At 44.1% G+C, this 23,867-nt stretch overlaps 1 protein-coding gene across 2 annotated transcripts; it reads left to right on the top strand.

Annotated features, from left to right (window-relative positions):
* Nucleotides 1–5,583: 5,583 nt before the first annotated feature.
* Nucleotides 5,584–22,104, top strand: MPC1 (mitochondrial pyruvate carrier 1). Of its 2 annotated transcripts, XM_049114326.1 has the most exons (5): nucleotides 5,706–5,776; nucleotides 17,075–17,078; nucleotides 20,371–20,467; nucleotides 21,091–21,223; nucleotides 21,584–22,104. In XM_049114326.1, the coding sequence occupies exons 1-5, from the start codon at nucleotides 5,706–5,708 to the stop codon at nucleotides 21,606–21,608; spliced, it is 330 nt and encodes a 109-aa protein (XP_048970283.1). In that variant the 3' UTR covers nucleotides 21,609–22,104. The 2 variants fall into 2 exon arrangements, with proteins under 2 accessions (XP_035564086.1, XP_048970283.1); XM_035708193.2 differs by lacking the exon at nucleotides 17,075–17,078 and having other exon boundaries at nucleotides 5,584–5,776.
* The last annotated feature ends 1,763 nt before the right edge of the window (nucleotides 22,105–23,867 follow it).

The raw sequence follows: 23,867 nt of genomic DNA, 5'->3' as shown, positions 1-23,867 counted from the left end.
AAAAACCAGAGTTAAAATGTTTTTCTAATAATTGCACTATAGCTATGGAACATAGAAAATAACCACAAAAAGTGATCAGGCCTAGGGATGCCTGGGTGGTTCAGTGCTTAAGTGTCTGCCTTCAGCTCAGGCCGAGACCCTAGAGTTCTGGGATCAAGTCCTGCATCAGGCTCCGCACAGGGAGGCCTGCTTCTCCCTCTGCCTCTGTCTCTACCTCTCTCTCTTTGTCTCTCATGAATAAATAAATAAAATCTTAAAAAAAAAAAAGATTAACCAAACCTAGGAAGACATATCTATAGATCAGAGATGTCACAAGAAATGAAGACTCTTGCACAACGTATAAGCATCATGTCTAGTTCTAGACCACTGACCTGACCACTGGCAAGTTTCCTGGTCAGTTCTAAATAAAAGACTGCCAATGAAAAGCCCTCACTGGCAACCCAGTGGGGACCCCTCTCACTCCTGACAGCCTTTTTTGTATTCTTGCTTAATAAAACTCTACCACTTTGCTCATCTCCTTTGTCTACGAGATTTCATTCTTCGACTCTGTGAGACAAGCACCTCGCTCTCCTGCTTCACTTTTCTACCAAACCCCTTAATCCCACAAAGGTAGAATTTCAGCCAGTGTCAGGGCAGATCAGAGGGCTTTCTAGGCTCCTGCAGTCACAACACAAGACCTCATCCCAGTTCTGTCCTGTTGCAGCAGAGAAGACAGGCTGGCTCCCACCACGGACTAAGTCTGTAGTCAGAGATATGAGCTACCATTTCTGTTGATGTAGTTGTCACTGAGGTGCAGGGGTGCACAAGCACCTGGCTCTGGGGGGCCCAAACAGACCAGGTCTGCTGTCACTGCTGACAAAACCCAAAGCAGAGACACAACTGGCTGTGGAAGAAGACAGGAATATATTCCAGTGAGGGCCAACACTGGAAGACAGCAAACTAGTGTCTCAAAGGCTATCTCCAAAGTGCTGAAAACATTTCCAGGTTTAGGGACACCTGGGTGGCTCAGTGGTTGAGCGCCTGCCTTCGGCCCAGGGCGTGATCCTGGAGTCCCAGGATCGAGTCCCGCATTGGGCTCCCTGCATGGAGCCTGTTTCTCCCTCTGCCTATGTCTCTGCCTCTCTCTGTGTGTATCTCTCATGAATAAATAAATAAAATATTTCAAAAAAATTTCCAGGTTTATATAAGGAAAATGTGGGGCAAAAGTAGGTGGTTGTGTGCAGGTGTGCGGTAAAAGTCAAACTGATCATTGTCTCGGAGTCCATCACCAGTGGGGTCTTGCTGGCTGTTCCCTTGAGGGGATGCTTTGCCCATAAGGTCTTCCCCCTGAGCCAAGACACCAGCTGGAAAGAAGAGCCCAACTGGAGAGTTTGAGGTCAAAATGGAGGCAGCCCAAGTCCCCTGTCATAACTCCCCCAACTTGGTTTTCAGCAGAAAATTGTGTAGAAGTTGAGATGAGGCCGTGGAAAGAGCTGGGATACCTCTGACCTTCCTCCAAGGGCAGAGATGAACAGGATAACATCTCAGCCCTTCCTCCTCAGAGTAAATAATGCTTGGAGGATTAAGGGTGGCGCAACATTTACACACACCCTGATTAAAAAACAAACCAAGTGAGCTGTAGCAAAGGGAAGAGGCTGGCAGGTAAGCCCACAGGGAATGCAAAATACTGATGCCTTGGTTTCCTTTTGCAAAATAGTGATGCCTTGGTTTCCTTTATCCTTCACCATAATTTGCTAGGAGATTTCTGAATTGCCAAGCAAAGTGAATTGCCCTTGCTTGTGAAACGGTTTCTTTGTGACTTCTGTGGGAACTGTATGAAAACAGCGAGCCAGGAAAAAAGTAGATGGGGGCAGGGGCTGCCAATCTGAAAGTGTTCACCAAGCCTTGGGAGCAGCACAACGGATTAATGACAAGTAGGACGGAAGAACTAGCTACCGTGGCAAGATGGTACAATTCATATCCCTGGCCTCTGCCCGCAAATGTCCTGCCTCTCACAAAATTCCAGAGTTTCTCAGCTTACTTATTTACTACATTCTTTAAATTACTAATGCAGTCACACTAACATGTGCCTACCTAACTGGAACCAAAGAAAGGCAGGTGTTGGGCTGGAATAAAAGTAGGTAGCAGGACAAAACAACACATCTATGTCTATAAAACACTTCCTCATCCATTAAGTACTCCTCAAAAGTTGCCTCTTCTCATCACAGTAGCCCTCCCACATGGACAAAATGATCAATATTATCCCCATGTCCAGAAGAAAGCCTGTGGAATTAAGTGTGTTAGTTCATAAGCACAACTACTGTTTCCTCTTTTCCTTTTTTTTTTTTTTTTTTTCCTATTTTGATAGTTAGGTGAAAAAAATATAGCTAGTTTACTGCCACATAGATTTCTTCGGCCATGCATGTGAGGCATCACAGACCTGCCTGCCATGAGCCCCTCCATGGGACACCCAACTTGTGGATCGCTGACCATCCTACAAACACAAGCACTGCCTGGACACACAGTGTATGTCAGTGCCTACAAAACGCTGGTGCATATGGGTGCTCTGCAGCAGGGCCAGCTTCCCCCACTCTGACTTCAGCAATCTGAGCTCACAGATCCTGCTCCTAACAGTCAACAGGGAAGCAGAGTACACCCCTGTGTGTGATTGTCATTTCCGAACTTGGATGGACTTGTGAGATTCTTTCTTCCACACACCTGGGACTCAAGGTAGCCAGCAATGTTTGCATTTTTACCTTCTATACTTTGTCCGCATAGGGGTCATGTTGGGTTTTTAGGCCTTTCTAAGGTTTTATATTCTCTTATACATGAGATCACATAGCCTGCTTCATACTTAAAGGCTTTATTCATTTATTTGAGAAAAACCAAGAGCACAAGTTGGGGAAAGGGCAGAAGGAGGAGCAGGCTCCCTGCTGAGGAGGAACACCGCCCCCCCCACTGCCCCCGCCCCCGCCCGGGCTCCATCCCAGGGCCCTGAGCTCATGACCTGAGTCAAAGTCAGATTCTTAACTGAGGACAGCCAGGCACCCCTGCTCCATATTTAAAGTAGCAAATATACATATTAACATGGAAGAAGTCCTAATTGTGCTATCGTGAAATAGTGGGGAAAGCATGGCTCGCAGATTAAAAGAGAACCGGATTCACATCCCAGGTTAGCTGCTTAGCCAGACAATTTTCCCTTTATGTTTCTTTTCTCTAGCTCATACTTCTCCGTGCAGTAGGAACTAACAAAAGGGTTTAAGGTCCAACCAAGGCCAGATGTGGAAAGCAGAATCATCAGAAGCCAGTCTGGTGGTGACACCAGTAACTGGGGGCAGGAGCCCTCAGGAGAGTTTCTCCAAGTGCTGTCACTAACCAGCTTCCAGGGTCCTGAAGCTCTAAGGTTAGCAGTCTGGGAATCTGCAGACGCTTCCTCTGATCACTGTTCATGAGGAAAAGGAAAATACCAGGGGATAAGGCTGATCCGCCATGAGATACAGGAGCCCCTTCTCACAATGGATGTTGGGGAGGCTCCCTTCCCCATCAATCTTGCAGAGGCAGTTTGGTTTTATGCAAGAAGCCATTCAGTTTCTTTAAAAACACCCCTTCTGGGTTATGAGAATTGTTGTACAAAAAGTGCCTACTGGTTAACAAATGGTAGCTATCCCCAAGAAATAAAATTCAATCAGTAAATTTTAAAGCCCTAATTGGAGGGATTTGTGAATGGGGCAGCATTCCACCTAGCAAGTAGAGATTCTGCAAGGAGTTGTACAAAATGGAAGGTTTTGATAGGAACGACGGTGGGGCAAGAAGTTATCAGCAAAAGAAAAGATTTGTTTCAGGAAGGGGAAGAGGTCTCATCATGCAGATGACCTCATCTCCTTTGGGGGTGGAGGTGGATGGAGGGCCCTAGTGACAGATTACCTCATGGATATAGATTGGAAAATTCCAGATTGACTGGCTTAAAGTTCCGCTCCTGCCAAGTATGAAACCACCATTAAGTCTTGGTTTGCAGGACTGAAGGCAGGTAACTCCACCTTGAGCCTGTGGTTTTCAGCACTATTAATGATAATACTATTAATCATGAAGACCCCCTTGTTTTCTCTTTTTTTTAAGATTTTATTTATTTATTCATGAGAGACAGAGAGAGGGGCAGAGACACAGGCAGAGGGAGAAGCAGGCTCCACGCAGGGAGCCCGACGTGGGACTCGATCCTGGGTCTCCAGGATCACGCCCTAGGCTGTAGGCCGTGCTAAGCCACTGAGCCACGGAGGCTGCCCCCTTTTTTTTTTTTTTAAGATTTATTTATTTATTTACTCATGAGAGAGAGAGAGAGAGAGAGAGAGAGAGAGAGAAGCAGGCTCCATGCAGGGAGCCCGACCTGGGATCCCAGGTCTCTAGGATCAGGCCCTGGGCCAAAGGCAGCCGCAAAACCGCTGAGCCACCAAGGATGCCTAGCCCCCCCCCCCCCCTTGTTTTTTCTAAGCTCCTACCTGCACCATGAAGCACCAGGTTAACACAACCCACCTTCCCTGTGTTGCTATGGGATTGCAATGTCCCCTAGTCAGTCTTTCAAATGAGATCCAAGTCAGGTGTGACCCATGGAGGTCCTTAACAGAAAATGAATCTGATTCAAAGATTTGCTATTTTACTTCTCAAAGGCATTTTTATTTATTTTGGATAGATAGCCTATTTTCGTTGTACAAATGTCAACGGGAACAAATAAACCATACAGTGAAAAGGTTCGCTTCCCTCCACCCGTCTGCGCTTACTTAGCCTTTGGAGGCAGCCCCTGCTAACACTTCCTTTTTATCTTTGGAAACAAACTGATAGACTTTTCCTGTCCCTGTGCACAAACGAGTAGCACAGACGACTCTGCACCTTAATTTTTCTTTTTTTAAAGGCTTATTTATATTTGCAAGAGAACGCACGGACACGAGCCGCAAAGGCAGAGGGCGAGAATCTCCAGCAGGTCCAGCTGCGCAGCGAGCCCCCACCTTGGGCTGGACCTCAGGAGCCCCCATCGTGACCTGAGCGCACCTCCCGGTGTCAGAGGGTTAGCTGGCGGGGACACGCAGGGCCCCCTCCCCGCTCCGGTGCGATGCACGCGGCGCGATCTAACCCTGCCTGGGGCGGACGCGTTAGCGCCGTGCACCTGCGGCTACCCGAGCCGTGCACCTGCGGCTACCCCAGCAGGACGGGCCGGGTCGGGGCGTGTGCACGGCGCCCGTCGACCACCCAAGCCCCCCGGCCGCCCTCCCGGTGCGCACCGGGGGCACCGCGGGCCGCCCACGCCGGCACTGCGGGTGCGCTCGCGGCCCGGCCAAGGTGCCCTTGCGGGGACGCTCCCGCGCGCCCCGGCGGCCGCACGAGCCCAGCCGCCCGCCTGCCCGCCGAGCCCGGGACCGTCACCCGCGCCGGGAGACCGCCAGCCAATCCCCGCCGGGCCCCGGACGGTTTACGGCAGCGGGCCCCGCCCCCGAGCGCCGCAGAGGGGCGGGGAGGAGGTGTGCGGCTCGCGCCAGCCAATCCGCGCCGCCGCCTGCCCCCCCGCGTCCTCCCATAGGCCGAAGGCCGGCGCGGCCGTAAGGCGGAGCCGGCTGTCGTGAGGCGGGCCCGCGGGCGGGAGCGGTGTCCGCGCCGTCCGCTGCGCTGGGTGTCATTGGGCTCCGGGGAGCGGAGAGCGGAGGCGAGGGCGCGGGGGCGGCCTGGCGGCGGGCACGGCCATGGCGGGCGCGCTGGTGCGGAAGGCGGCGGACTATGTCCGGAGCAAGGACTTTCGGGACTACCTCATGAGGTGACGAGACCCCGGGCCGGACCGCCGGAACCACCGAGGGCTCCCGGAGGTCGCGGCCGTGCGCCCGGGGCGCGGAGCCACAAGGGCGCGGCGGGGGCGGCGGGGGCGGCGGGGCGGCGGGGCAGAGGACGGCGGGGCGGGGGCTCCCGGGGCGGCGGGAGGACACTCGCCCCCGCGGGGCTTCCGGGCCGTGCGCCGCCAGGTGCGCGGGGTCGGGCGGGGCTCGCTGCACCTGCCCTGCCGCTGTGCGCCCAGCTGTGCGGCGGCGGGCCGGCGGCGGGCCTCGGAGGCGCCAGCGGGAGGCGCTGTGGGAGCGCAGGTGCGCCGCAGGTGCGCGGCAGGTGCGCGGCAGGTGCGCGTCGCTGCCCCTCGCGCGGGCCCCCTCGCCTTTTGGGTGTCTCGTGCTGAGGACCTTCAGTCCCAGCGGGAAGGGAATCAAACCTCCCGTGTTTTTAACAAACGAGCATCCTGCCAACCAGAGTAGAGGCGTGCGTTCCTGAGGCCGCACCGTCCCCTGTTCCATCTCCCTTCCAGTTACAAACAAAAGAGCATCGGCGGGCGAAAGGCCTGAAGACACGCTACCTGTGTGTCCTCTTCACCTCGAATCTGGAGACGCCTGCTTGTATTTCAGAATGTTTTTTAGGATGACTTCGAAGCCGTTTTCCATAGTTTATTTAGGAGTATAATTTTTTTTTCTTTAATTTTTTGTGTTGCGGTTTTAAAGCCTAGTAGATAGGTGTAGGGCTGCGATTGTTGTTGTTTTTTGTTTGTTTGTTTGTTTGGTTGGTTTTTTTCCTCCCCAGTAAAGTGGTAAAGAGGCAAAGTGATGACAGCTAAGGAGAAAATCAGTCCTTTAACCATCCAAAGGAAACTGCGTGAAGGCAACTGAATTTTTGCCAGTATAAAAAGGACTGACTTTTAAGGCTTGGACTTTGTTGCCAATACTGTTTACTTCTAATTTTACAGAGTAATATACCGTGAGAAATGTAATTCAGTCTCTCACGTGACAGAGTAAATTTGGAAAGAATCTTGGCTCCTGATTTTTTCCAAATAGGAAGTTTCTCGTACTTAACTAGGATTGTGATTAATCAAGTAGATGGTTTACTAATGTGGACTGACTTATCAGATTAATGTGTTGGGAAAATCTGAGCAAATAGTAATTTGAGGATCTGTTCTTAGTCCCTGCAGTTAAGTTTCTCTGGCTTTGAAGGTTACCTTTTTTTACTAATGTTTTCTGCTTTGGATAACAAGCCTTCCTAATCCTTAGATACAGCTAAGATAAAATTCTATAGAATAATTAAGAATAAAGCGATTACACTCATTCATATTTTTAAAAATACTGATGACTACCTAACGTTCATTATAGTGTTATATTATGTAATAATAGGAATTGCATTATGTAGTAATAGGAATAGTTTGTTAAGTGGATTTTCCAGGAAGAGAGCCTACTTCTCTATTTCTTATTTCTGTTTTTATTTTTACTATTATTTTACATTTCTTTTTTCTTTAGTAGATAGGTTTCTGAGAGGCAGGCTTTCCCATCAAATACTTTGACATACAGCTTAACCTTTGTTCCTAAGATGAGCATCCTATACTTTTTCCAGTGTTACTTTGAGTTAAGCTTTGACTAAATGGGGAAAAGAAGAGAATTGCAGTGTCCAGGAAGAGTGCTGCCCTGCTAGGGCATCAGCAGAAGAGGACTTCTAACCAAGGGATCCCAACACGTCCAACCCCAGTGGACCTTAGTTACTATGAGATGGGTTTAATGATCATGCCCTATCTGATCGGGTTCTTGAGAACATAAAACTGGATAAGGGATGTGAAAATACTCAGAAACTCCAAATCCACTGTACAACTTATATTCTGCCTTTTTTTTTTTTTTTAAGCAGAAATGTTGTATACTGTCTGGAAAAAGTTAAAATCTTAAGAGTGTGAGGCATAAAAAGCTCTGTGATTTCTGTGATTTTTTTTTTTTTTTTTGACCTGGAATTACTTTTGTGAACTGAGTCAATAGAGTGAGATGCCATTCTTGGAACGGTGGGATTTCCTGCCAGCACTGCCAGCTATGGAGGGCTGTTTGAGGGCTGGTATCCAAATTCTCACCAGAAAATCTTTATTTAAGCTTTTTCTCCTAGAAAGAGAAACCCTTCCTCCTAGAACTGATCAGAGGAAAGTTTTCCTTGTGTTCTTCCAAACTTCTTGCTCACAGCCTCTGCTGTGCTTTTCTTTCTCTTTCTTTCTTTCTTTCTTTCTTTCTTTCTTTCTTTCTTTCTTTCTTTCTTTCTTCTTTCTTTTAAGATTTTCATTTATTTATTCATGAGAGACACAGAGAGAGAGAGGCAGAGACATAGAGAAGCAGGCTCCTCGCAAGGAGACTGATGTGGGACCGATCCCTGGGCCCAGAATCACTACCTGAGCCACTCAGACATCCCACTGCTGTGCTTTTGCAAAGGAGAATAAAGCATAAGGAAGAAAACTTTAGTGGCTCCCTCTTCCGATCAGAAATGAGGTTCTGTACCTTCTCACCTCCTCAGGTAGAATAACTGTTCTACCTACTTTGCACTCCCTATTAACTGAAGATCTGGATTCTTTTTACAGCCTGTTGAAGGGATACAGAGATTTTTCTAAACTAATGCTATTCCAGAATTTTAAAAATCATTTAGTAACACTTGAGTGTGTTTCATACAGATATTTAAAGTTCTCTCAGTCACATTTTATGAGTAACATTGAAATGTCTTTCTTGCTAAAGTGGGCTTCCAAATGTATTCTTTTAAAAGATTTAATTTTCAAGTAATCTCTACACCCAATGTGCGGCTCCAACTCATAATCCTGGAGATCAAGAATAGCATGCTCTATGGACTGAGCTAGCCAGGCGCCCATCCGAGTATATTTTAAAATGTTGATTTTTTTCACTGAGAAACAGGAGTTAAGGAAATAGATTCTAACCATAAGTAGTGTGTAGACTTTGATTGGATCTAGCATGGAAGAAAACCACCATAAAGGCATTTCTAGGACAACCCGGGACATTTAAATTGGGTCTTAATATTAAATAATATTAAGTTATTACTCAAAATTTTTATTAGAACTGATTGATTTATAGTATTATTAAGACCAAATGATGAGTTAGAACCCTAGCCCTGGTGATTTGTAGCTGTGTGGTCCTGGGCAATTGCTTACATATTGTGCTTTGGTAGCTGTTGAACAGCATAGCATAGTGCTTGATGAAAGTAATATTGCATGTTTCTTCCCTGGGTTCTGGTACTCTCCTACTTGGCACCTTTCATCTCTCCTCTCACCAATTTCTTACCTTAATGAGGATCTTGAATCAAGGGATGCCTGGGTGGCTCAGCGTTTGAGCCTCTGCCTTTGGCTCAGGTGGTGATCCCGGGGTCCTGGGATCGAGTCCTGCATCGGGCTCCCTGCATGGAGCCTGCTTCTCCCTCTGCCTATGTCTTGGTGTCTCTCTCTCTCTCTCTCTCTCTCTCTCTCTGTCTCCCATGAATAAATAAAATCTTTTTTTTAAAAAAAGAGATCTTGAATCAAGAACTTTCTGGGTTTCTATTATCTTTTTTATTTATTATTACTATTTTTTCAGTAATCTCCACTCCCAGCATGGGGCTTGAACTCACAACCCTGAGATCAAGAGTCCTGTGCTTTACTAACTGACTGAGCCAAACAGGCACCCCTATATATTTTTTTAAATTATTTCCTCATATACCTTGTTGATGAAGTAAGATAAGAGAGCTTTCTTTGCTCTTGCTCTTTGTGTCCTCATTCCTTGTTCCCTTGCATTCCTCTGTCCTGAATTTTGGTTAAAAAGAATAAATGAAATGGAACAAATAATTTCTGAGGCATAGGACACATGCTTTAATGATTGCATCAGGAGCAGTCTGTACAGATTTATTCTACAGATTTACCCCCTTCCTGAGAGGTGAATGGATATATGTATATGTGTGTATATAATTGGATATATGTGCAAAGGATGTTTTCTTAAGCAGAACCTAGATCATGGAGAGTTTTTAAATCTGTTTGCTAGCACGCTTACAAATCAGAAATTAATGGGGTGTTTGCCATGAATACTCTATAGTTCAAAAGGTATGCTATTCTAATTTTAACTCCTTGTTTTCAGGAAAGCTTTAAAGATTTCTACTTACTATCCAGGTGAGAAGTTGCAGCAGAACAACAGGGACCCCTTGCCCAATGATAGATTATTGGGGCTGGGACAGGCTTAGGAGTCTGATCCAGTGCCTCACTGGCCACATGAAAAACTTTTATCTAGACTAAACTTGAGACCTATGGACAACAGGTTTGCAGAGCCACAGTGGAAATGCCAGGTTAGGATTTGAGGAAAGTAATGCGAAAGAATGGTTTCAAAAAGAAGTAAGGTCGGGGCTTCTGGGGGGCTCAGTCAGGTAAGCATTCGACTCTTGGTTTCAGCTCGGGTCATGCTCTCAGGGTCCTGGGATTGAGCCCCAGGTTGGGCTCGGTGCTCAGCACAGAGTCTGCTTGTGCTTGTCGTCTCTGTCTGCTCCTCCCCCTGCTAGTTCTCTCTCTCTCTCTCTCTCTCTCTCTCTCCCCCTCTCCCCCCCCCACCTCAAATAAATCTTAAAAAAAAAAAAAAAACAAAAAGGCGTAAGGTACTTTGTGCCTCTCCTCTCCACCATGCTGCTTCCTGTACCCTGCCCACAGTGATATTTCCCTGTGTATATGTACCATACAACTGATCTTCAAACATTTCATGAAGCTGATGGTGGTGAAGCAGAACTGGCCACAGGAGAGCCGTTGTCTGTACAGTCCAGTTGCCAGAGGTCTTTTCTGATGTCCAGTCAGTTTTGACCAGCTAGATACAGTTGAATATCACACATTCTACTTGTGAAAATGCCCTCGTTTTAACTTGAGTTAGAAAATATGATGAGTTTGGTGACGACAAATAAAAAATGTAGGTGAGCATTTTCAGGCTGCAAGAGAACTGCAACTTAGAGCAGCTCAAACTCTTACCCGCTTCAAGTAGTGGCGTAAATAAGACCGTTGGATCCTTTCAGCACTATCGAAACGAGTTACCAGTTACGCAAACTAACAGTGCTTTCAGAGCAAGCTAACAACTGTCCGTAATTTTAGGAAAATAAGAAACTGAGATTGGCAGTGTTCAGGAGACATTATGAAAATAAAAATGAGCTTAGAAGAAATGAACCCACCAATCACTTCCAAATTAAAGAAAACAAGATAAGGTTTTATGGAGTTTCGTTTCATTTTGTTTTGTTGTCAACTATACAGTGATTGTCCTTCATCACCTCCACATTGTCCTTAGCCAGGAAGGTGGAGTTTCCTCCTGAGAGTTCCAGATTGTAAGTGAACACAAGAAAGACTTTAAAGTTGTTTTTTTTTTTTTTAACCTTAATGGAAATAATGGCAGCATACCAAATAAAGAGAAAAATCAAGGTCTTTTTTTTTTTTTTTTTTTTTAAGATTTAATTACTTGGGAGAGGGAGTGTGCACTGGTGGGGAGGGTTGTGGGTGAGAGGAGAGGGAGAGAGTCTCAGGCAGACTGAGCACGGAGCCTGACTGGGGCTCAGTTTCACAACCCCGAGATCATGACCTGAGTTGAAATCAAGACTGAGCCACCCAGGTGCCCCAAAATCAAGGGTATTTTCTACACAGTTTTACATTACTCTCCCCAAATTGAAGTTTGTGCGTTGCATATAAATTTATTCTTTCAAATAGATATTCATACACTAAAAAGATTTTCTTTCCATTAGCTTGACTCTGCAAAAATATGCATTCAGATTTTCTGACTTAGTAGATGATTCGTGTTTTAAATAACTAACATAAAATTAAGAAATGTTGAGTTGTGGATTTTTATATTTACTAGTATTGTTTAGAATGATTTCATTCTCTGTTTTATGATCATTAAACCATTATTTAAGTAATCAACATTATTACATTTTTTTAAAATTTTTATTCAACTTACTTAAACTCAGACAAAACAGTTCACCCATTTCTCATCCTCTGCCCCTGGCAGTCACCAATCTGTTCTCTGTATCTATGAGCTTGGTTTTTTGGTTTTGTTTTTTAAGATCATTCCTATAAGAGGTCACATGGTATTTGTCTTTCTCTGACTTATTTCACTTGGCATAATGCCCTTGAAGTGAATCCATGTTGTAGCAAATGGTAAAACTTATTCTTTGTTATGGCTGAGTAATATTTCACTGTGTATATGTACTACAGGTTATTCATCCATCAGTGGACACTTAGGTTGTTTCATATCTTGGGTATTGTAAATAATGCTTCAGTGAACATAGGGATGTATATGTCTTTTCAAATTAGTGTTTTTGTTTTCTTCAAATACCCAGAAGTGGAATTGCTGGATCGTATTTAATTTGGTTTTAATTTTTTGAGGGACTTCCATACTGTTTTCCATGGTGGCCACACCAGTTTGCATTCCCGTCAACACTGCACAACCAATGTATGTTCTCCACATCTTTGCCAACAGTTTTTTTTTTTATATTTTTGATAGCAGTAATTTTTTAAAGATTTTATGTATTCATTCATTCATTCATTCAGTCATGAAACACACAGAGAGGCAGAGGCATAGACAGAGGGGAAAGCAGGCTCCCTCTGGGGAGCCTGATGCTGGACTCAATCCCAGGACCCCGGAATCATAACCTGAGCCAAAGGCAGACGTTCAGCCACAGCCATTCAGGTGCCCCAATGATAATCTAAGAGGTGTGAGGTGATAACCTAGTGACTTAGATTTGCATTTTTCTGATTAGTCAATGTCAAGTATGTTTTCATGTACCTGTTGGCCATCTGTATGTCTTTTTTGGGGAAAAAGTCTATTCAGGTCTGCCTATTTTTTTTTATCATACTGGTTTTTTGGGGTTTTTGTTGTTGTTGTTGTTGTTTTGCTATTGAGTTGTGTGAGTTAATGTATTTTGAATATTAGCCCTTTTTCAGATATATAGTTTGCAAATATTTTCTCCCATTCGATATGTTGCCTTTTCATTTTTCTTTTACTTGCAAAAGCTTTTTAGTTTGACATACTCCCACTTACTTATTTTTGCTTTTGCTGTCAGATTCAGAAAATCTTTGCCAAAACCAGTGTCAAGCCACTTGCCACCTAGTTTTCTTCTAGGAGTTTTATGATTTCAAGTCTTACATTCACATCTTTAATCCATTTTTGTGTTTGGTGTAAGGTAATGGTCCAGTTTCACTCTTTTGCATGTGGCTGTGCAATTTTCCCAGTATCATTTATTGAAGAGATTGTCTTTTCCCCATTTTATGTTCTTGACTCCTCTGTCAAATTTCTTGACTCCTGTGTAGGTTTATTTCTGGGCTCTGCTCTATTGATCTATATCTCTTTTATGTCAATACCACGCAGATGTAGTTTTAATTACTACATCTTTGTAATAGTTTGAAATTAGGGAACTTAATGCTTCCAGTTCTGTTTTTCCAAGATTGCCTTGCCTATTCAAGGTCTTTTATGATTCCATGCAAATTTTAGGATTGTTGTATTTCTATGGAAAATGCCATTGGGGCAGCCTGGGGGGCGGGGGGCGCTTAGCGGTTTAGCCCCCTTGGGCCCAGGGCTTAATCCTGGAGACCCGGGATCCAGTCCCACGTCGGGCTCCCTGCATGGAGCCTGCTTCTCCCTCTGCTGTGTCTCTGCCTCTCTCTCTGTCTCTAATAAATAAATAAAATCTTAAAAGAAAATGCCATTGGAATTTTGATAGGGATTTCATTGAATATGTATATTGCTTTGGATAGTATGAACAATTTAATAATATTCTTCTGGTCCCTAAGCATGAAATAGCTTTCCATTTATTTGTGTCTTCTTTAGTTTCTTTCATATCTTACAGTTTTCAACATACAACATCCTTGATTAAATTTATACCTAGGTACGTTATTTTGATGCAATTGTAAATGAGATTGTTTTCTTAATTTCTTTCTGATAGCTCATTAATAAAGAAACAACAGATTTTGGTATTCTGATTTTATAATCTGCAACTTTACTGAATTTGTTTAACCAGGTTTTTTTTTTTTAAGATTTTATTTATTTATTTGCAAGAGACACAGAGAAAGGCAGAAACATAGGCAGAGGGAGGAGAAGCAGGCTTCATGCAGAAAGCCTGATGTGGGACTCGATCCCAGGATTCTGGGATCACACCCTGAGCCAAAGGCAGACACTCAACCACTGAACCACTCAGATGTCCCTGTTTAGCAGTTCTTTTTTTTTTTTTTTTTTAACAGTTTTTGATGGAGTCTTTGGTGTTCTCTATGTAATATCATGTCAACTGCAAATAGTAACAGGCTTTTTTTCCTAAGTTCTTTTTTTTTTTTTTTTTTAAGATTTATTTGAGAGAGAGCAAGTACACAAGCAGGGCACAGGACAGAGGAAGAGGGAGAGAGAATCTCAAACAGAATCCTCCCTGAGTGCAGAGCCTGACCTAGGGCTTGATCTCATGACCTTGAACTGAAAGCAGACACTCAACTGCTGAGTCACCCAGGCATCCTGATTTGTGGATATTAAACCATCCTTGACTCCCTAGAATAAATCTTGCTTGATCATAGTGTATGATCCTTTCAATGTACTATTGAATTTGGTTTGCTAGTATTTTATTGAGGATTTTTGCATCTGTTTTCATCAGGGATATTGGCCTGTAACTTACTTTTTTGTATGGCATCCTTGTTTGGTTTTGGTATGTTGGACTTGTAAAATATTTTGGTAAGAATTCTTCCCTCTTCTATCTTTTAGAAGTGTTTGAGAGGGATTGGTATTCATTCTTCTTTGGGTGTTTTGTGGAATTCAACGGGGAAGTTGTGTGGGCCTGGACTTCGTTTTGTTGGCAGGTTTTCGATTACAGATTCAATCACTTCATTAGTAATCAATCTCTTGAGATTTCCTATTTTATCATGATGTAGCCTTGGTAGATTGTATGTTTCTAGGAATTTGTCCATTCTTCTAGGTTGTCCAGTTTATTGGTGTAAAACTGTTCATAATGGTATTATACAGTCCTTTTTATTTCTGTGGTATCAGTTTTAATATCTCTTTCATTTTTTTAAGATTTTATTTATTTGAGAGAGAGACAGAGATAGTGACAGAGGGCACGAGCTGGAAGGGGAGGGAGAAGCAGATTACCAACTGAGCAGGTAGCCCAATGGTGGGTATGCGCTTACTGCCATTTTGTTTATTTTCTGGATGTTTTTGTAGTTCTCTGTTACATTGTTCTCTTACTGTCTTGTGGTTTGATGATCTTTATTTTTTGTTATTTATTATAGTTTTTTGCTCTGTGGTTCCCTTGAGGCTTATATATAACAACTTGTATCTGTAATAGTTTTCAGTTGGTAACAACTCTAAGTTTGATCTCATTCTAAACTTCAATGTTCCTCCCCTTATTTTGTTTTTGATATACTTTACATCTTTTTATCTTGTCTGTCCCTTAGCTAATTATTTTATTTTTACTACTCTGTCTTTTAACCTTCATACTAGCTTAATAAGTAATTAATCTACTTAACTTTACTATATATTTACTTTAACAGTGAGATTTACTCTTTCATGTGTGCTCTTGTTACTAATTAACCCCATTTCATGTAAGGCAAGTTTAATGGCAGTGAACTTTTTCAACGTTTGCTTTCTGGAAAATTATTTCTCTCTCCTTCAATTCTGAATAACTTTGCTGGGTAGGGTATTCTTGGTTGGAAGATCAGCATTCTTTGTGTGATGATTTTCATGCTGTAGAATAGGGTAGAATTTGAACTATAGTATGGTTCAGGAAGAGTCCTGAATTGAAAACTAAATTCTCCCCAAGTTGATCTTTTAGGTTTGTTTTTTTTTTTTTTTTTAAAGATTTATTTATTTATTTATGATAGACATAGAGAGGGAGAGAGGCAGAGACACAGGAGGAGGGAGAAGCAGGCTCCATGTCGGGAGACCGACGTGGGACTCGATCCTGGGACTCCAGGATCGTGCCCTGGGCCAAAGGCAGGCGCTAAACTGCTGAGCCACCCAGGGATCCCCCGATCTTTTAGGTTTTAAAAGCTACATCTCTTAAAATATTTTTGATGGGAAAACGTACCACTGGTAACTTACAGCTAATTAGATATGGTTCTTTGTTCAGATCCTGAACAAAGGTGCTTTAAGAATAGTAAACACTACAAAAAAACAAAATATCCACTCAAGAAATGGGCAGAAGACATGAACAGGCATTTCTCCAAAGAAGACATACAAATGGTCACAGACACATGAAAATATACTCAGCATCATTCAGCATTGGGGAAATACAAATCAAAACCACAATGAGATACCACCTCACACTGGTCAGAATGTCTAAAATTAACTCTGGGAACAACAGATGTTGGTGAGGATTCCGAGAAAGGGGAACCCTCCCGCAGTATTGGTAGGAATGCAAGCTGGTGCAGCCACTCTGGAAAACAATACAGAGGTTCTTCAAAAAGTTAAAAATAGAACTACTCTATGACCCAGCAATTGTGCTACTAGGTATTTATCCAAAGGATACAAATATGGTGATCCCAAGGGGCACCTGCACCCCAGTGTTTATAGTCTCTGTGTCCACAATTGCCAGACTGTGGTTTGAGCCCAGATGATGTCCCTCAACAGACGAATGGATAAAGAAGATTGTGTGTGTGTGTGTGTGTGTGTGAGAGAGAGAGAGAGAGAGAGAGAGAGTTTGTGTGTGTGTGTGTGAGAGAGTTGGACTATTACTTAGCCATCCAAAAAGAATGAAATCTTGCTATTTGCAACAATGTGATTAGAACTAGAGTGTATTATGCTAAGTGAAATGAGTCAATCAGAGAAAGACAAATGCCCTATGATTTCAGTCATGTGAGGAGTTTAAGAAACAAAACAGATGAATGTAGATGGAGGGAAGGAAAAATAAAAGACCATGGAATCGGGGGTGAACCATAAGAGACACTGAATTCTGAGGGTTGCTGGAGGGGATGAGGATGGGGTAACTGGGGGATGGCATTAAGGAGGGCACATGATGAGATGAGCACTGGGTGTTATATGCAACTGAGGAATCCCTAAATTCTACTTCTGAAACAAACAGAATAGTGACACTGCAGATGAGCATAGTCCATAATCTCCTAGGTCAGGCTGGCCTGGTAAGAAAACCCACCCCTTCTGAGGCAAAACACTGTGCTCAATTTAGACTTCCTGTGAAATAGTCTTGGTAAGGCAAATCTAGTGAAACATAATTTCTTCAAACAATTCATTTAGTGTTGAAAGACTCTTTTTAGGCTTCTTGAATTTCACAATAAAGCCTATTTGAATATTATTAGCACCGTCAACAAATACTTTCACAGTGGAAATTAGAACCTTCTTGACCTCTAAATCAAAATGGTGAGAAGAGCTATTTGGATGTCAATGTGTTTATAAAGGATTTTATCATTTTACTTCCTTAACTCTTTCAATACATAAACTTTAAGATTTTGCCATACAGAAGATTAAGCTATATCCTGCAAAAAGAATTGCCATTTCAGAAATAAAAGGAATTCATTCTAAAACTTTTTATGTATTTTTAAACCGTACTAAGTTTAACATTCGGAAAAACACTTAATGTTGAAAGTTTTTACTATTCATTCGTTCGTTCATTCAACAAAGACTTTTTTGGGTGCCTTGTAAATGCTAGACACCGTTTGAGGTTCCAGAGTTTTAGAAGTGAACAAAATGTAAAGTTACATGCCTATTTTTAGGGGCTTTTGTTCTGGTAATAACCTGTTCGTAAAAATGGTGAGCTCATCACTGCCGGAATTCTGCAGCACTGTGTTTCTCCACCTCTTCATTTCCAGAGAAATGCCCCCTCAGCCTGCACTATGCCATCCAGCAGCTGTGAGCCTCAGATGACAGTGGAGCATTTTACCTGTGGCCAGTCCAAATGACATGCGCCACAAATGTCAACACATATAACAGATCACAGAAACTTAGTACAAAAAAATGTAAAATGTCACATTGTTAAGTTTTTGTTGATTACATGTTCAAATTGAAATATTTCTGATACATTAGAATAAACTTAATAAAATTCCCTAGTTTCATTTTACTTCTGCTAATGTGGCTTCTAGAAATTTTTAAATTACATATGTGGCTTCTGGTAGTGACTTGCATTATATTTCTGTTGGACAGCTTCACTCTAAGGTGTAAGTTTATTTTCGTAAAATTTACGAAATTTTAGTTTCATTGGGTCAAAGTTGTTGTTAGGAATAATACTCTATCTTCTTAAGAAAAGAACATGTGCTGCTCACCTGGTAGTTCTGTCACTGAAACTTGAGCACACGTGTGAGGTTGAAGTCACCGAATAGAACTGAAATCTTTCAAAGCATCTGATCTTTTTTTTTTTTTTTTTTTTTTTCCCCTACATCTCTCCTGTCTGAACGTTGGGGCCTCCTCACAAAATAGTACGGTAAGAAAATTGTTCTACTTTATTTCAGGCCTTTGCAGACTTTGTGCATTAACAGAGTTACAGACAGCAGCCTTGGCCCAGCCCTGGCCTCCTCTGCTTAAGCTGGCCAATCTGGCCACCGCATCTGGTGGTGGTTCTGATCTGCTCTGGGCACTAACTTCAGGCAGGACCAGTGCATTGACTGCTGAGCAGAAGGAACCTGGACCAAACGTGTTTACAAACAGGGAAGTGGGACTAGAAGCTTGCACTAGGCAAAAAGACTGCATTGTTAACCTTCTGGGGTTAGATCTTTTAGTAAACTAGTGATGAGATCATTTTTACCTTTCATATTCTTTTTAAGAAACCGGTTGTAAGCGTATCTTAATGTTTATCATCATAAGAGTGTTGATCACCGCTAATTTGCAGAACTCTATTCATGCATGACAGTCCTCAACCTAGAACTCGTAATGCCACCATGTGAGCGCAAGTCCCCCAGGGCTGCTTGAGCTGTCAGGTTTATGCCAGGGTCCTGTTCCATGACCCCAGCCGCAGGGGGAGATGCCTTTGGGCCTGGTGGTGGAGAACCTCTCCAGGCTCTATTCCAGCCCCGTGTCTATGTATGAGAAGGTAGACATGGGGACCAACATGCAAAGCAGAGCTGTGGGAAGAGATTAACTAGAAAAAGATAAAACTAAACTAAGGTGGAGAAAAGCCCAGTCAGTAGATGAGGAAAGGGAGACACCAGTATGGCAGGGAGCTGAGAAAAGAAGTGCCTCTCCCCCCCCCCCACCCCCCGCCCCGGAGAAGGACGGGAATGGGGGGAAGCCAGTAAGTGAAGGCTGGCCACCCTCCCTCTCCAGAGCTCCAGTAGGTAGGGGGGAGAGGATTGGCCACTCAGCATCCAGGTACAAGAAATTCAAGTTCCAGCAGAGTGAGTGTAACTCAGATAACATCCAGTCTGAAGATGAGAACACTAGCCCGCCACCACAGAACCTCTGAGATTCTTTACACCAGCTGTGTCCAATTACGGGGTTTGAAAGTCAGCTGTAGATGCCCCCATGCCTAGCATGCTGGCCCCAGAGGAGCTCTGGCTCTTTACAGCTGGTTAAGGCCTGGGCGGCCTGGGCCTCCCACTTAAGCATGTTAAGTAAGCATTTCAAAATATTCTATCATCCCAAACATAATCCACATATTTTTCTTGTAGTTCCTTTGTTTCCTACTTCTTAATGGAATTAGGGATTTTAAAGACTCCTGGTCAATGTTAGAAATGTGCTCAGCAGCCTGAATTTATCTTAAATGCTCTGATAGGCAGAAGTTGATCACTGATTAATAGTCTGATAACGAAAAAGGGTGTTTAGTCAACGATGTGTGGTTTCTTTCATACCTTACTGTAAATTGTACATTAATAAACAATTTTTAATTTGATGGGAAAAGCTACTGAACTTAGTTCAGCCTCAGAAACTAAATCAATTGGATATTACTGCTGTTGAACACAGACAATGGCATTTTGCTGTCCTGGGACGCTGCTGTCCTAGGATGAAAAACTGTTGAGCCTTTTTTAAACATTGGTTGTTGCTATGACTTCAAAAGTATCTTCCAGTCTTAATTTCTTAGTATCTCTGGGGTTCTGAGTGGAGATTTCCATGTTCTCTGATCTAAATATAGCTCATAGGAGCTGAAAAGCAAGTTCTCCCCTTTTAAGTTGCTTTCTTCAGAAAAAAATCTCCAATTTAGGATAGGCATTCTAAGAGATACTGACAAATACCTTAATGTAAATTTGAAAAAGAGGTTTTGAGAGATTTAAACAGTCCCTTACAGAGAATAGTTGTAATGAGGTTTAAGTTATAATGAGGTTTAAGTTACGGCAGGAGGGAATTGGGTAAGAAGTTAATCTGATTTAAAGTTCTCTCAGTGGGACAGAGATTACCTAGCAGTAATCTGGAAGTTGATGGGGATCTTGGTAAATGGCCAAATCCTTCCTGACTCGGGGCTCACCCTGGAAGAGCCACTGACTAACAGGCCAAGCCTTGACCAGACAGTGCCTAAATGTTAACCGGCCATCTGCAAGTAAATCTGCAAGATATAAACATGAAGGTTCATTTTCACATGTTTCCATTGTCATTTAAAGGAAGAAATTGCAGCTTTTCACATCCCCTCCTTATCCTTTCCTCTCCTTTTCCCTTCCTCTCATTTTTGTAGCATTTCTGGGGCCCTGTAGCCAACTGGGGTCTTCCCATTGCTGCCATCAATGACATGAAAAAGTCTCCAGAGATTATCAGTGGGCGGATGACATTTGGTAAGGACACACATTTGAATAATTGGGAGGACTTTGATACATATAATTATAGCATAATATGGCTTCTGTTTACATTTCATGTTTGTAGCTCCAGCTACTACAGTCACGATTTGAAAGTAACATAAAGAAATATGATGGCATGGAAGGGTGTTTGTCCACGGGGAGGAAAAAAAAACAGAGTTGTTTTGAAATATTTACCCAGGAAGTGTTAAGGTCCTGTGTGCCTTTCAGATCTAGTACACACAAGTGAAGAATGGGTCCTCTTGGACTTTATTTAGATGAAGTGCCTTGAATTTTATTTGAAATCTGATATTTGACCATAAAAGTCTTGTTGCGGGGATTAAGTAGCAATTCTTTCAGACAGTGCTAGAACTAATAGCCCACTCTAGCAAGCAAACGTCCCTGAAATGTTTAATAAGTAAAAATACCTAACAGTAGAGTAAAATATGGAATGAGTTTCCCGTTCGTGGGAGAATTTAAGCAACAACTTTTATCGTCTGTGAAAAGTTTTAGCAGAAGAGATTCTTTTTCTGATGAAGGCGATCAAGCTGCTGATCTCTGATCACACCAGCTCTCAGTCTGCTAGACCATAAGCCATTGCTTTGCTTTGATGTTTCCGACAGCCCTCTGTTGTTACTCCTTGACATTCATGAGATTTGCCTACAAGGTCCAGCCTCGAAACTGGCTTCTGTTTGCATGCCATGCCACAAATGAAGTAGCCCAGCTCATTCAGGGAGGACGCCTTATCAAACATGAGTAAGCAGATCCCGAATTAATCGTTTTTGTTTTGAGGAATTGGGGAGACAGAAACTCCAATCTGGAGGCCTTGGGGGACTAGGTGTGAGTGTGTGTGTGTGTGCACAGAGATAATGTGTCAGCAGTTGGGGAAACTAGATTCAGAGCAAAAATGTGCTGTTGGAAAAAAATATGCTGCTGACTTTAAAACAATGATTGGTCTGCAAATGCAATACAGATTTGCTTACTGAAACATGCAAATTAACATGAGATAGGATATTACTGTTTTTAATAAAATTATTAGGTTGAAATAAATGTAAAGGTGTCTTAACGCCATCCAAGTTTGTTTTTCATTGAATTTTTCTTTGTGTTTATTTCCAGGATGAGTAAAAAGGCATCAGCATAACAGTGGAAAATGAGCAACCAGGTGTTTGAAGGGACAGCGTCAGCGCTGCTGCTGAGTCACAGATTCCATCCTCAGAATAGTCTTGCTAAGGAAAATAAGCTGAATGCTATTTTTACTAACCAATTTTTCTAGAAATAGCTGAGAGTCCCTAAGCCAACTCTCTGCTGCCTTACACATACCAAGTATTTTACTTCTCTTCATAAAGAGTAGCTCAAAATATGCAATCAATTTAATAATTCCCAATGATGGTTTTATCTGCAGTAATATGTATATTATATTACTTGCTAGAATTTACTTAATAAAAAATTGGATAAAAACTGTAATTATTAGCACTTAAATACTCAGAATCTTTAACTCTTTAATGACCCTGAGACCACCGACAGCCGGCCATACTTACACTGTCATGGCCAGTGTTAGAGAAAGTGTGCTTCCATGCAGCGTGTATATTAAAGTGCTGTAACTTAAATGGCAATAAATGATTTAAATATTTGTCAAATGGGTATGATTATCTTGCTGATTATGATTAAGTTTCTTGATTAAGAAACTGCAATTTGATATCATATCCTTAGAAAGATTGATGTGGGTAAAACGTGGAGCTCTGAAAAGTATTGTGACACCTGGGGGCTGGTGGGCTGGGGGGGGTGGTGGGCTGCAGGGGTGATGGGCGAGAAGGCCAGCCTCTGGGAAGCGCAGACAGTTGCTCAGGATGCGTTCTTTGTTCCGGGCAAACATTAGACAACCTCCCAGGTGTGCCACCTGAAACATACCCCAAGAAGCTGACATGAGAACCAGCAGCATCCTGGGAAGGGCTGTGGAGGTCACGGCCCTGTCGCCAGCTCTGGTTGCGCCTGTCTGGAGGTGGGGAAGCCCATCCACCAGGACTGGCTCCGGGGAGTCGACAGGGACAGCAGGCGTCCCTGGCTGGTCAGCTCACATCGTGCAGCGAAGTTCAGGCTGTGAAATTTCCGCCATGGACACGGGCAGGGCGTGTGCCCTCTGAATCTTGTCTCTGCTGCGACTTCAAAGGTGTGAGACCCAAACCGTTTTCATCTGTCTCCTGTGAGCTTCCCGCGGCTGGGGAAGCAGGACTGGCGTTCCGTCCCCTCTGTGGGTGGGCACGTGGCTGGGAGCAGGGTGCAGACTGCCGAGGGCTGGGTGGGTGGACAAGAGGACCCAGTGATGAGAGGCTGGACGGGCTTCGTGAAGTTAACCAGCGCCTTCTACTCTGATCACACAAATAACGTTGCTTGTGAGAGACCCAAGCTGCAGGGGCGCAGAGTACCGGCTGAAACCTCCCTGGCCTTTGCTCTCGTGCCCTCTCCCGCGCCAGCAGCGCAGGTTTTGTGGTTTGGGATCTTCCTTTTGTGTCACCTGGCCTGTGTGCTGGTGAGGAGCCAGAGCCTTTCGCCACCTCTCAGAAGCCCCCAGAGCCCCAGGAACCCTGATTCAGGTGCTGCTGACCTTAGAGCAGGAGAGGCCCCGCTGACATCGGGGCTGCAGGCTGCCTCAGTGGGCCTTGTCCCTACGCCTCACCAGACAATATGGAGAGGCCAGCAAGGTCACTTACCCAGTGGGTGCTTCCGACAGGAGCAAGAAACCTGCAGGGGGACCCAGACAAGCGCTTGCGAGGAAGGTGCATGCAGAGAAAGGCATGCCAAGTGCCCCGTGGGAGCCGGGAGGTCACACCCTGTGGAAAGGAGGGGGCGCCCAGACAGGACTCTGATCTTGTTCCTGGATCCCTCCGAGGGCCCAGAGTTCCCAACAGGCCACCTTCTCCGCACAGAGCCAAGAGCTTGCAGGGGTGCAGGCCAGGGTCCGGGTGACCTGAGAAGCAGCAAGGAAAGGTGGGAAGGGTTTGCAAAGGGAGACAAGCCCCCAGAAGGTGTGAAGCCTTCTGCTGCTGGCATTGGGTTCCCCATCTCCCCCGGCGTCAACACCACCATGGGACAGTCCCTCCAAGGCGGGATTCCTTTGTGGGGTTTCATTTTAAAGGTTCTCCGTTGCTTTAAAATGACCCCTCAGCTGGTCTTCCTGAGGACAGAGCCTTGGGCCAGTTTTCTCATTAGCAAAAAGGGCACTTCTGACAGCAGGGTGTTCGGCTCAGAAGTGACAGCCCTGTCTAGAGAAGCCGGGGTCAGCCGCATGCCCCTCACTGCACCGGGAGCCTGGCGGGTCCCCCGGACTCCGGGGCCTGGGCCGCCTGCCCTTACTGCTGCTGTCCTGGGAGCTGGCACGGCTCGGTCCCCTGGGGACACTGGC

Source organism: Canis lupus, chromosome 1, assembly GCF_003254725.2.
Source record: "Canis lupus dingo isolate Sandy chromosome 1, ASM325472v2, whole genome shotgun sequence".
Classification (NCBI taxonomy): Eukaryota; Metazoa; Chordata; class Mammalia; order Carnivora; family Canidae; genus Canis; species Canis lupus.
The sequence above is the reverse complement of the archived record's forward strand: the minus strand, read 5'-3'. Positions and strand labels throughout refer to the sequence as shown.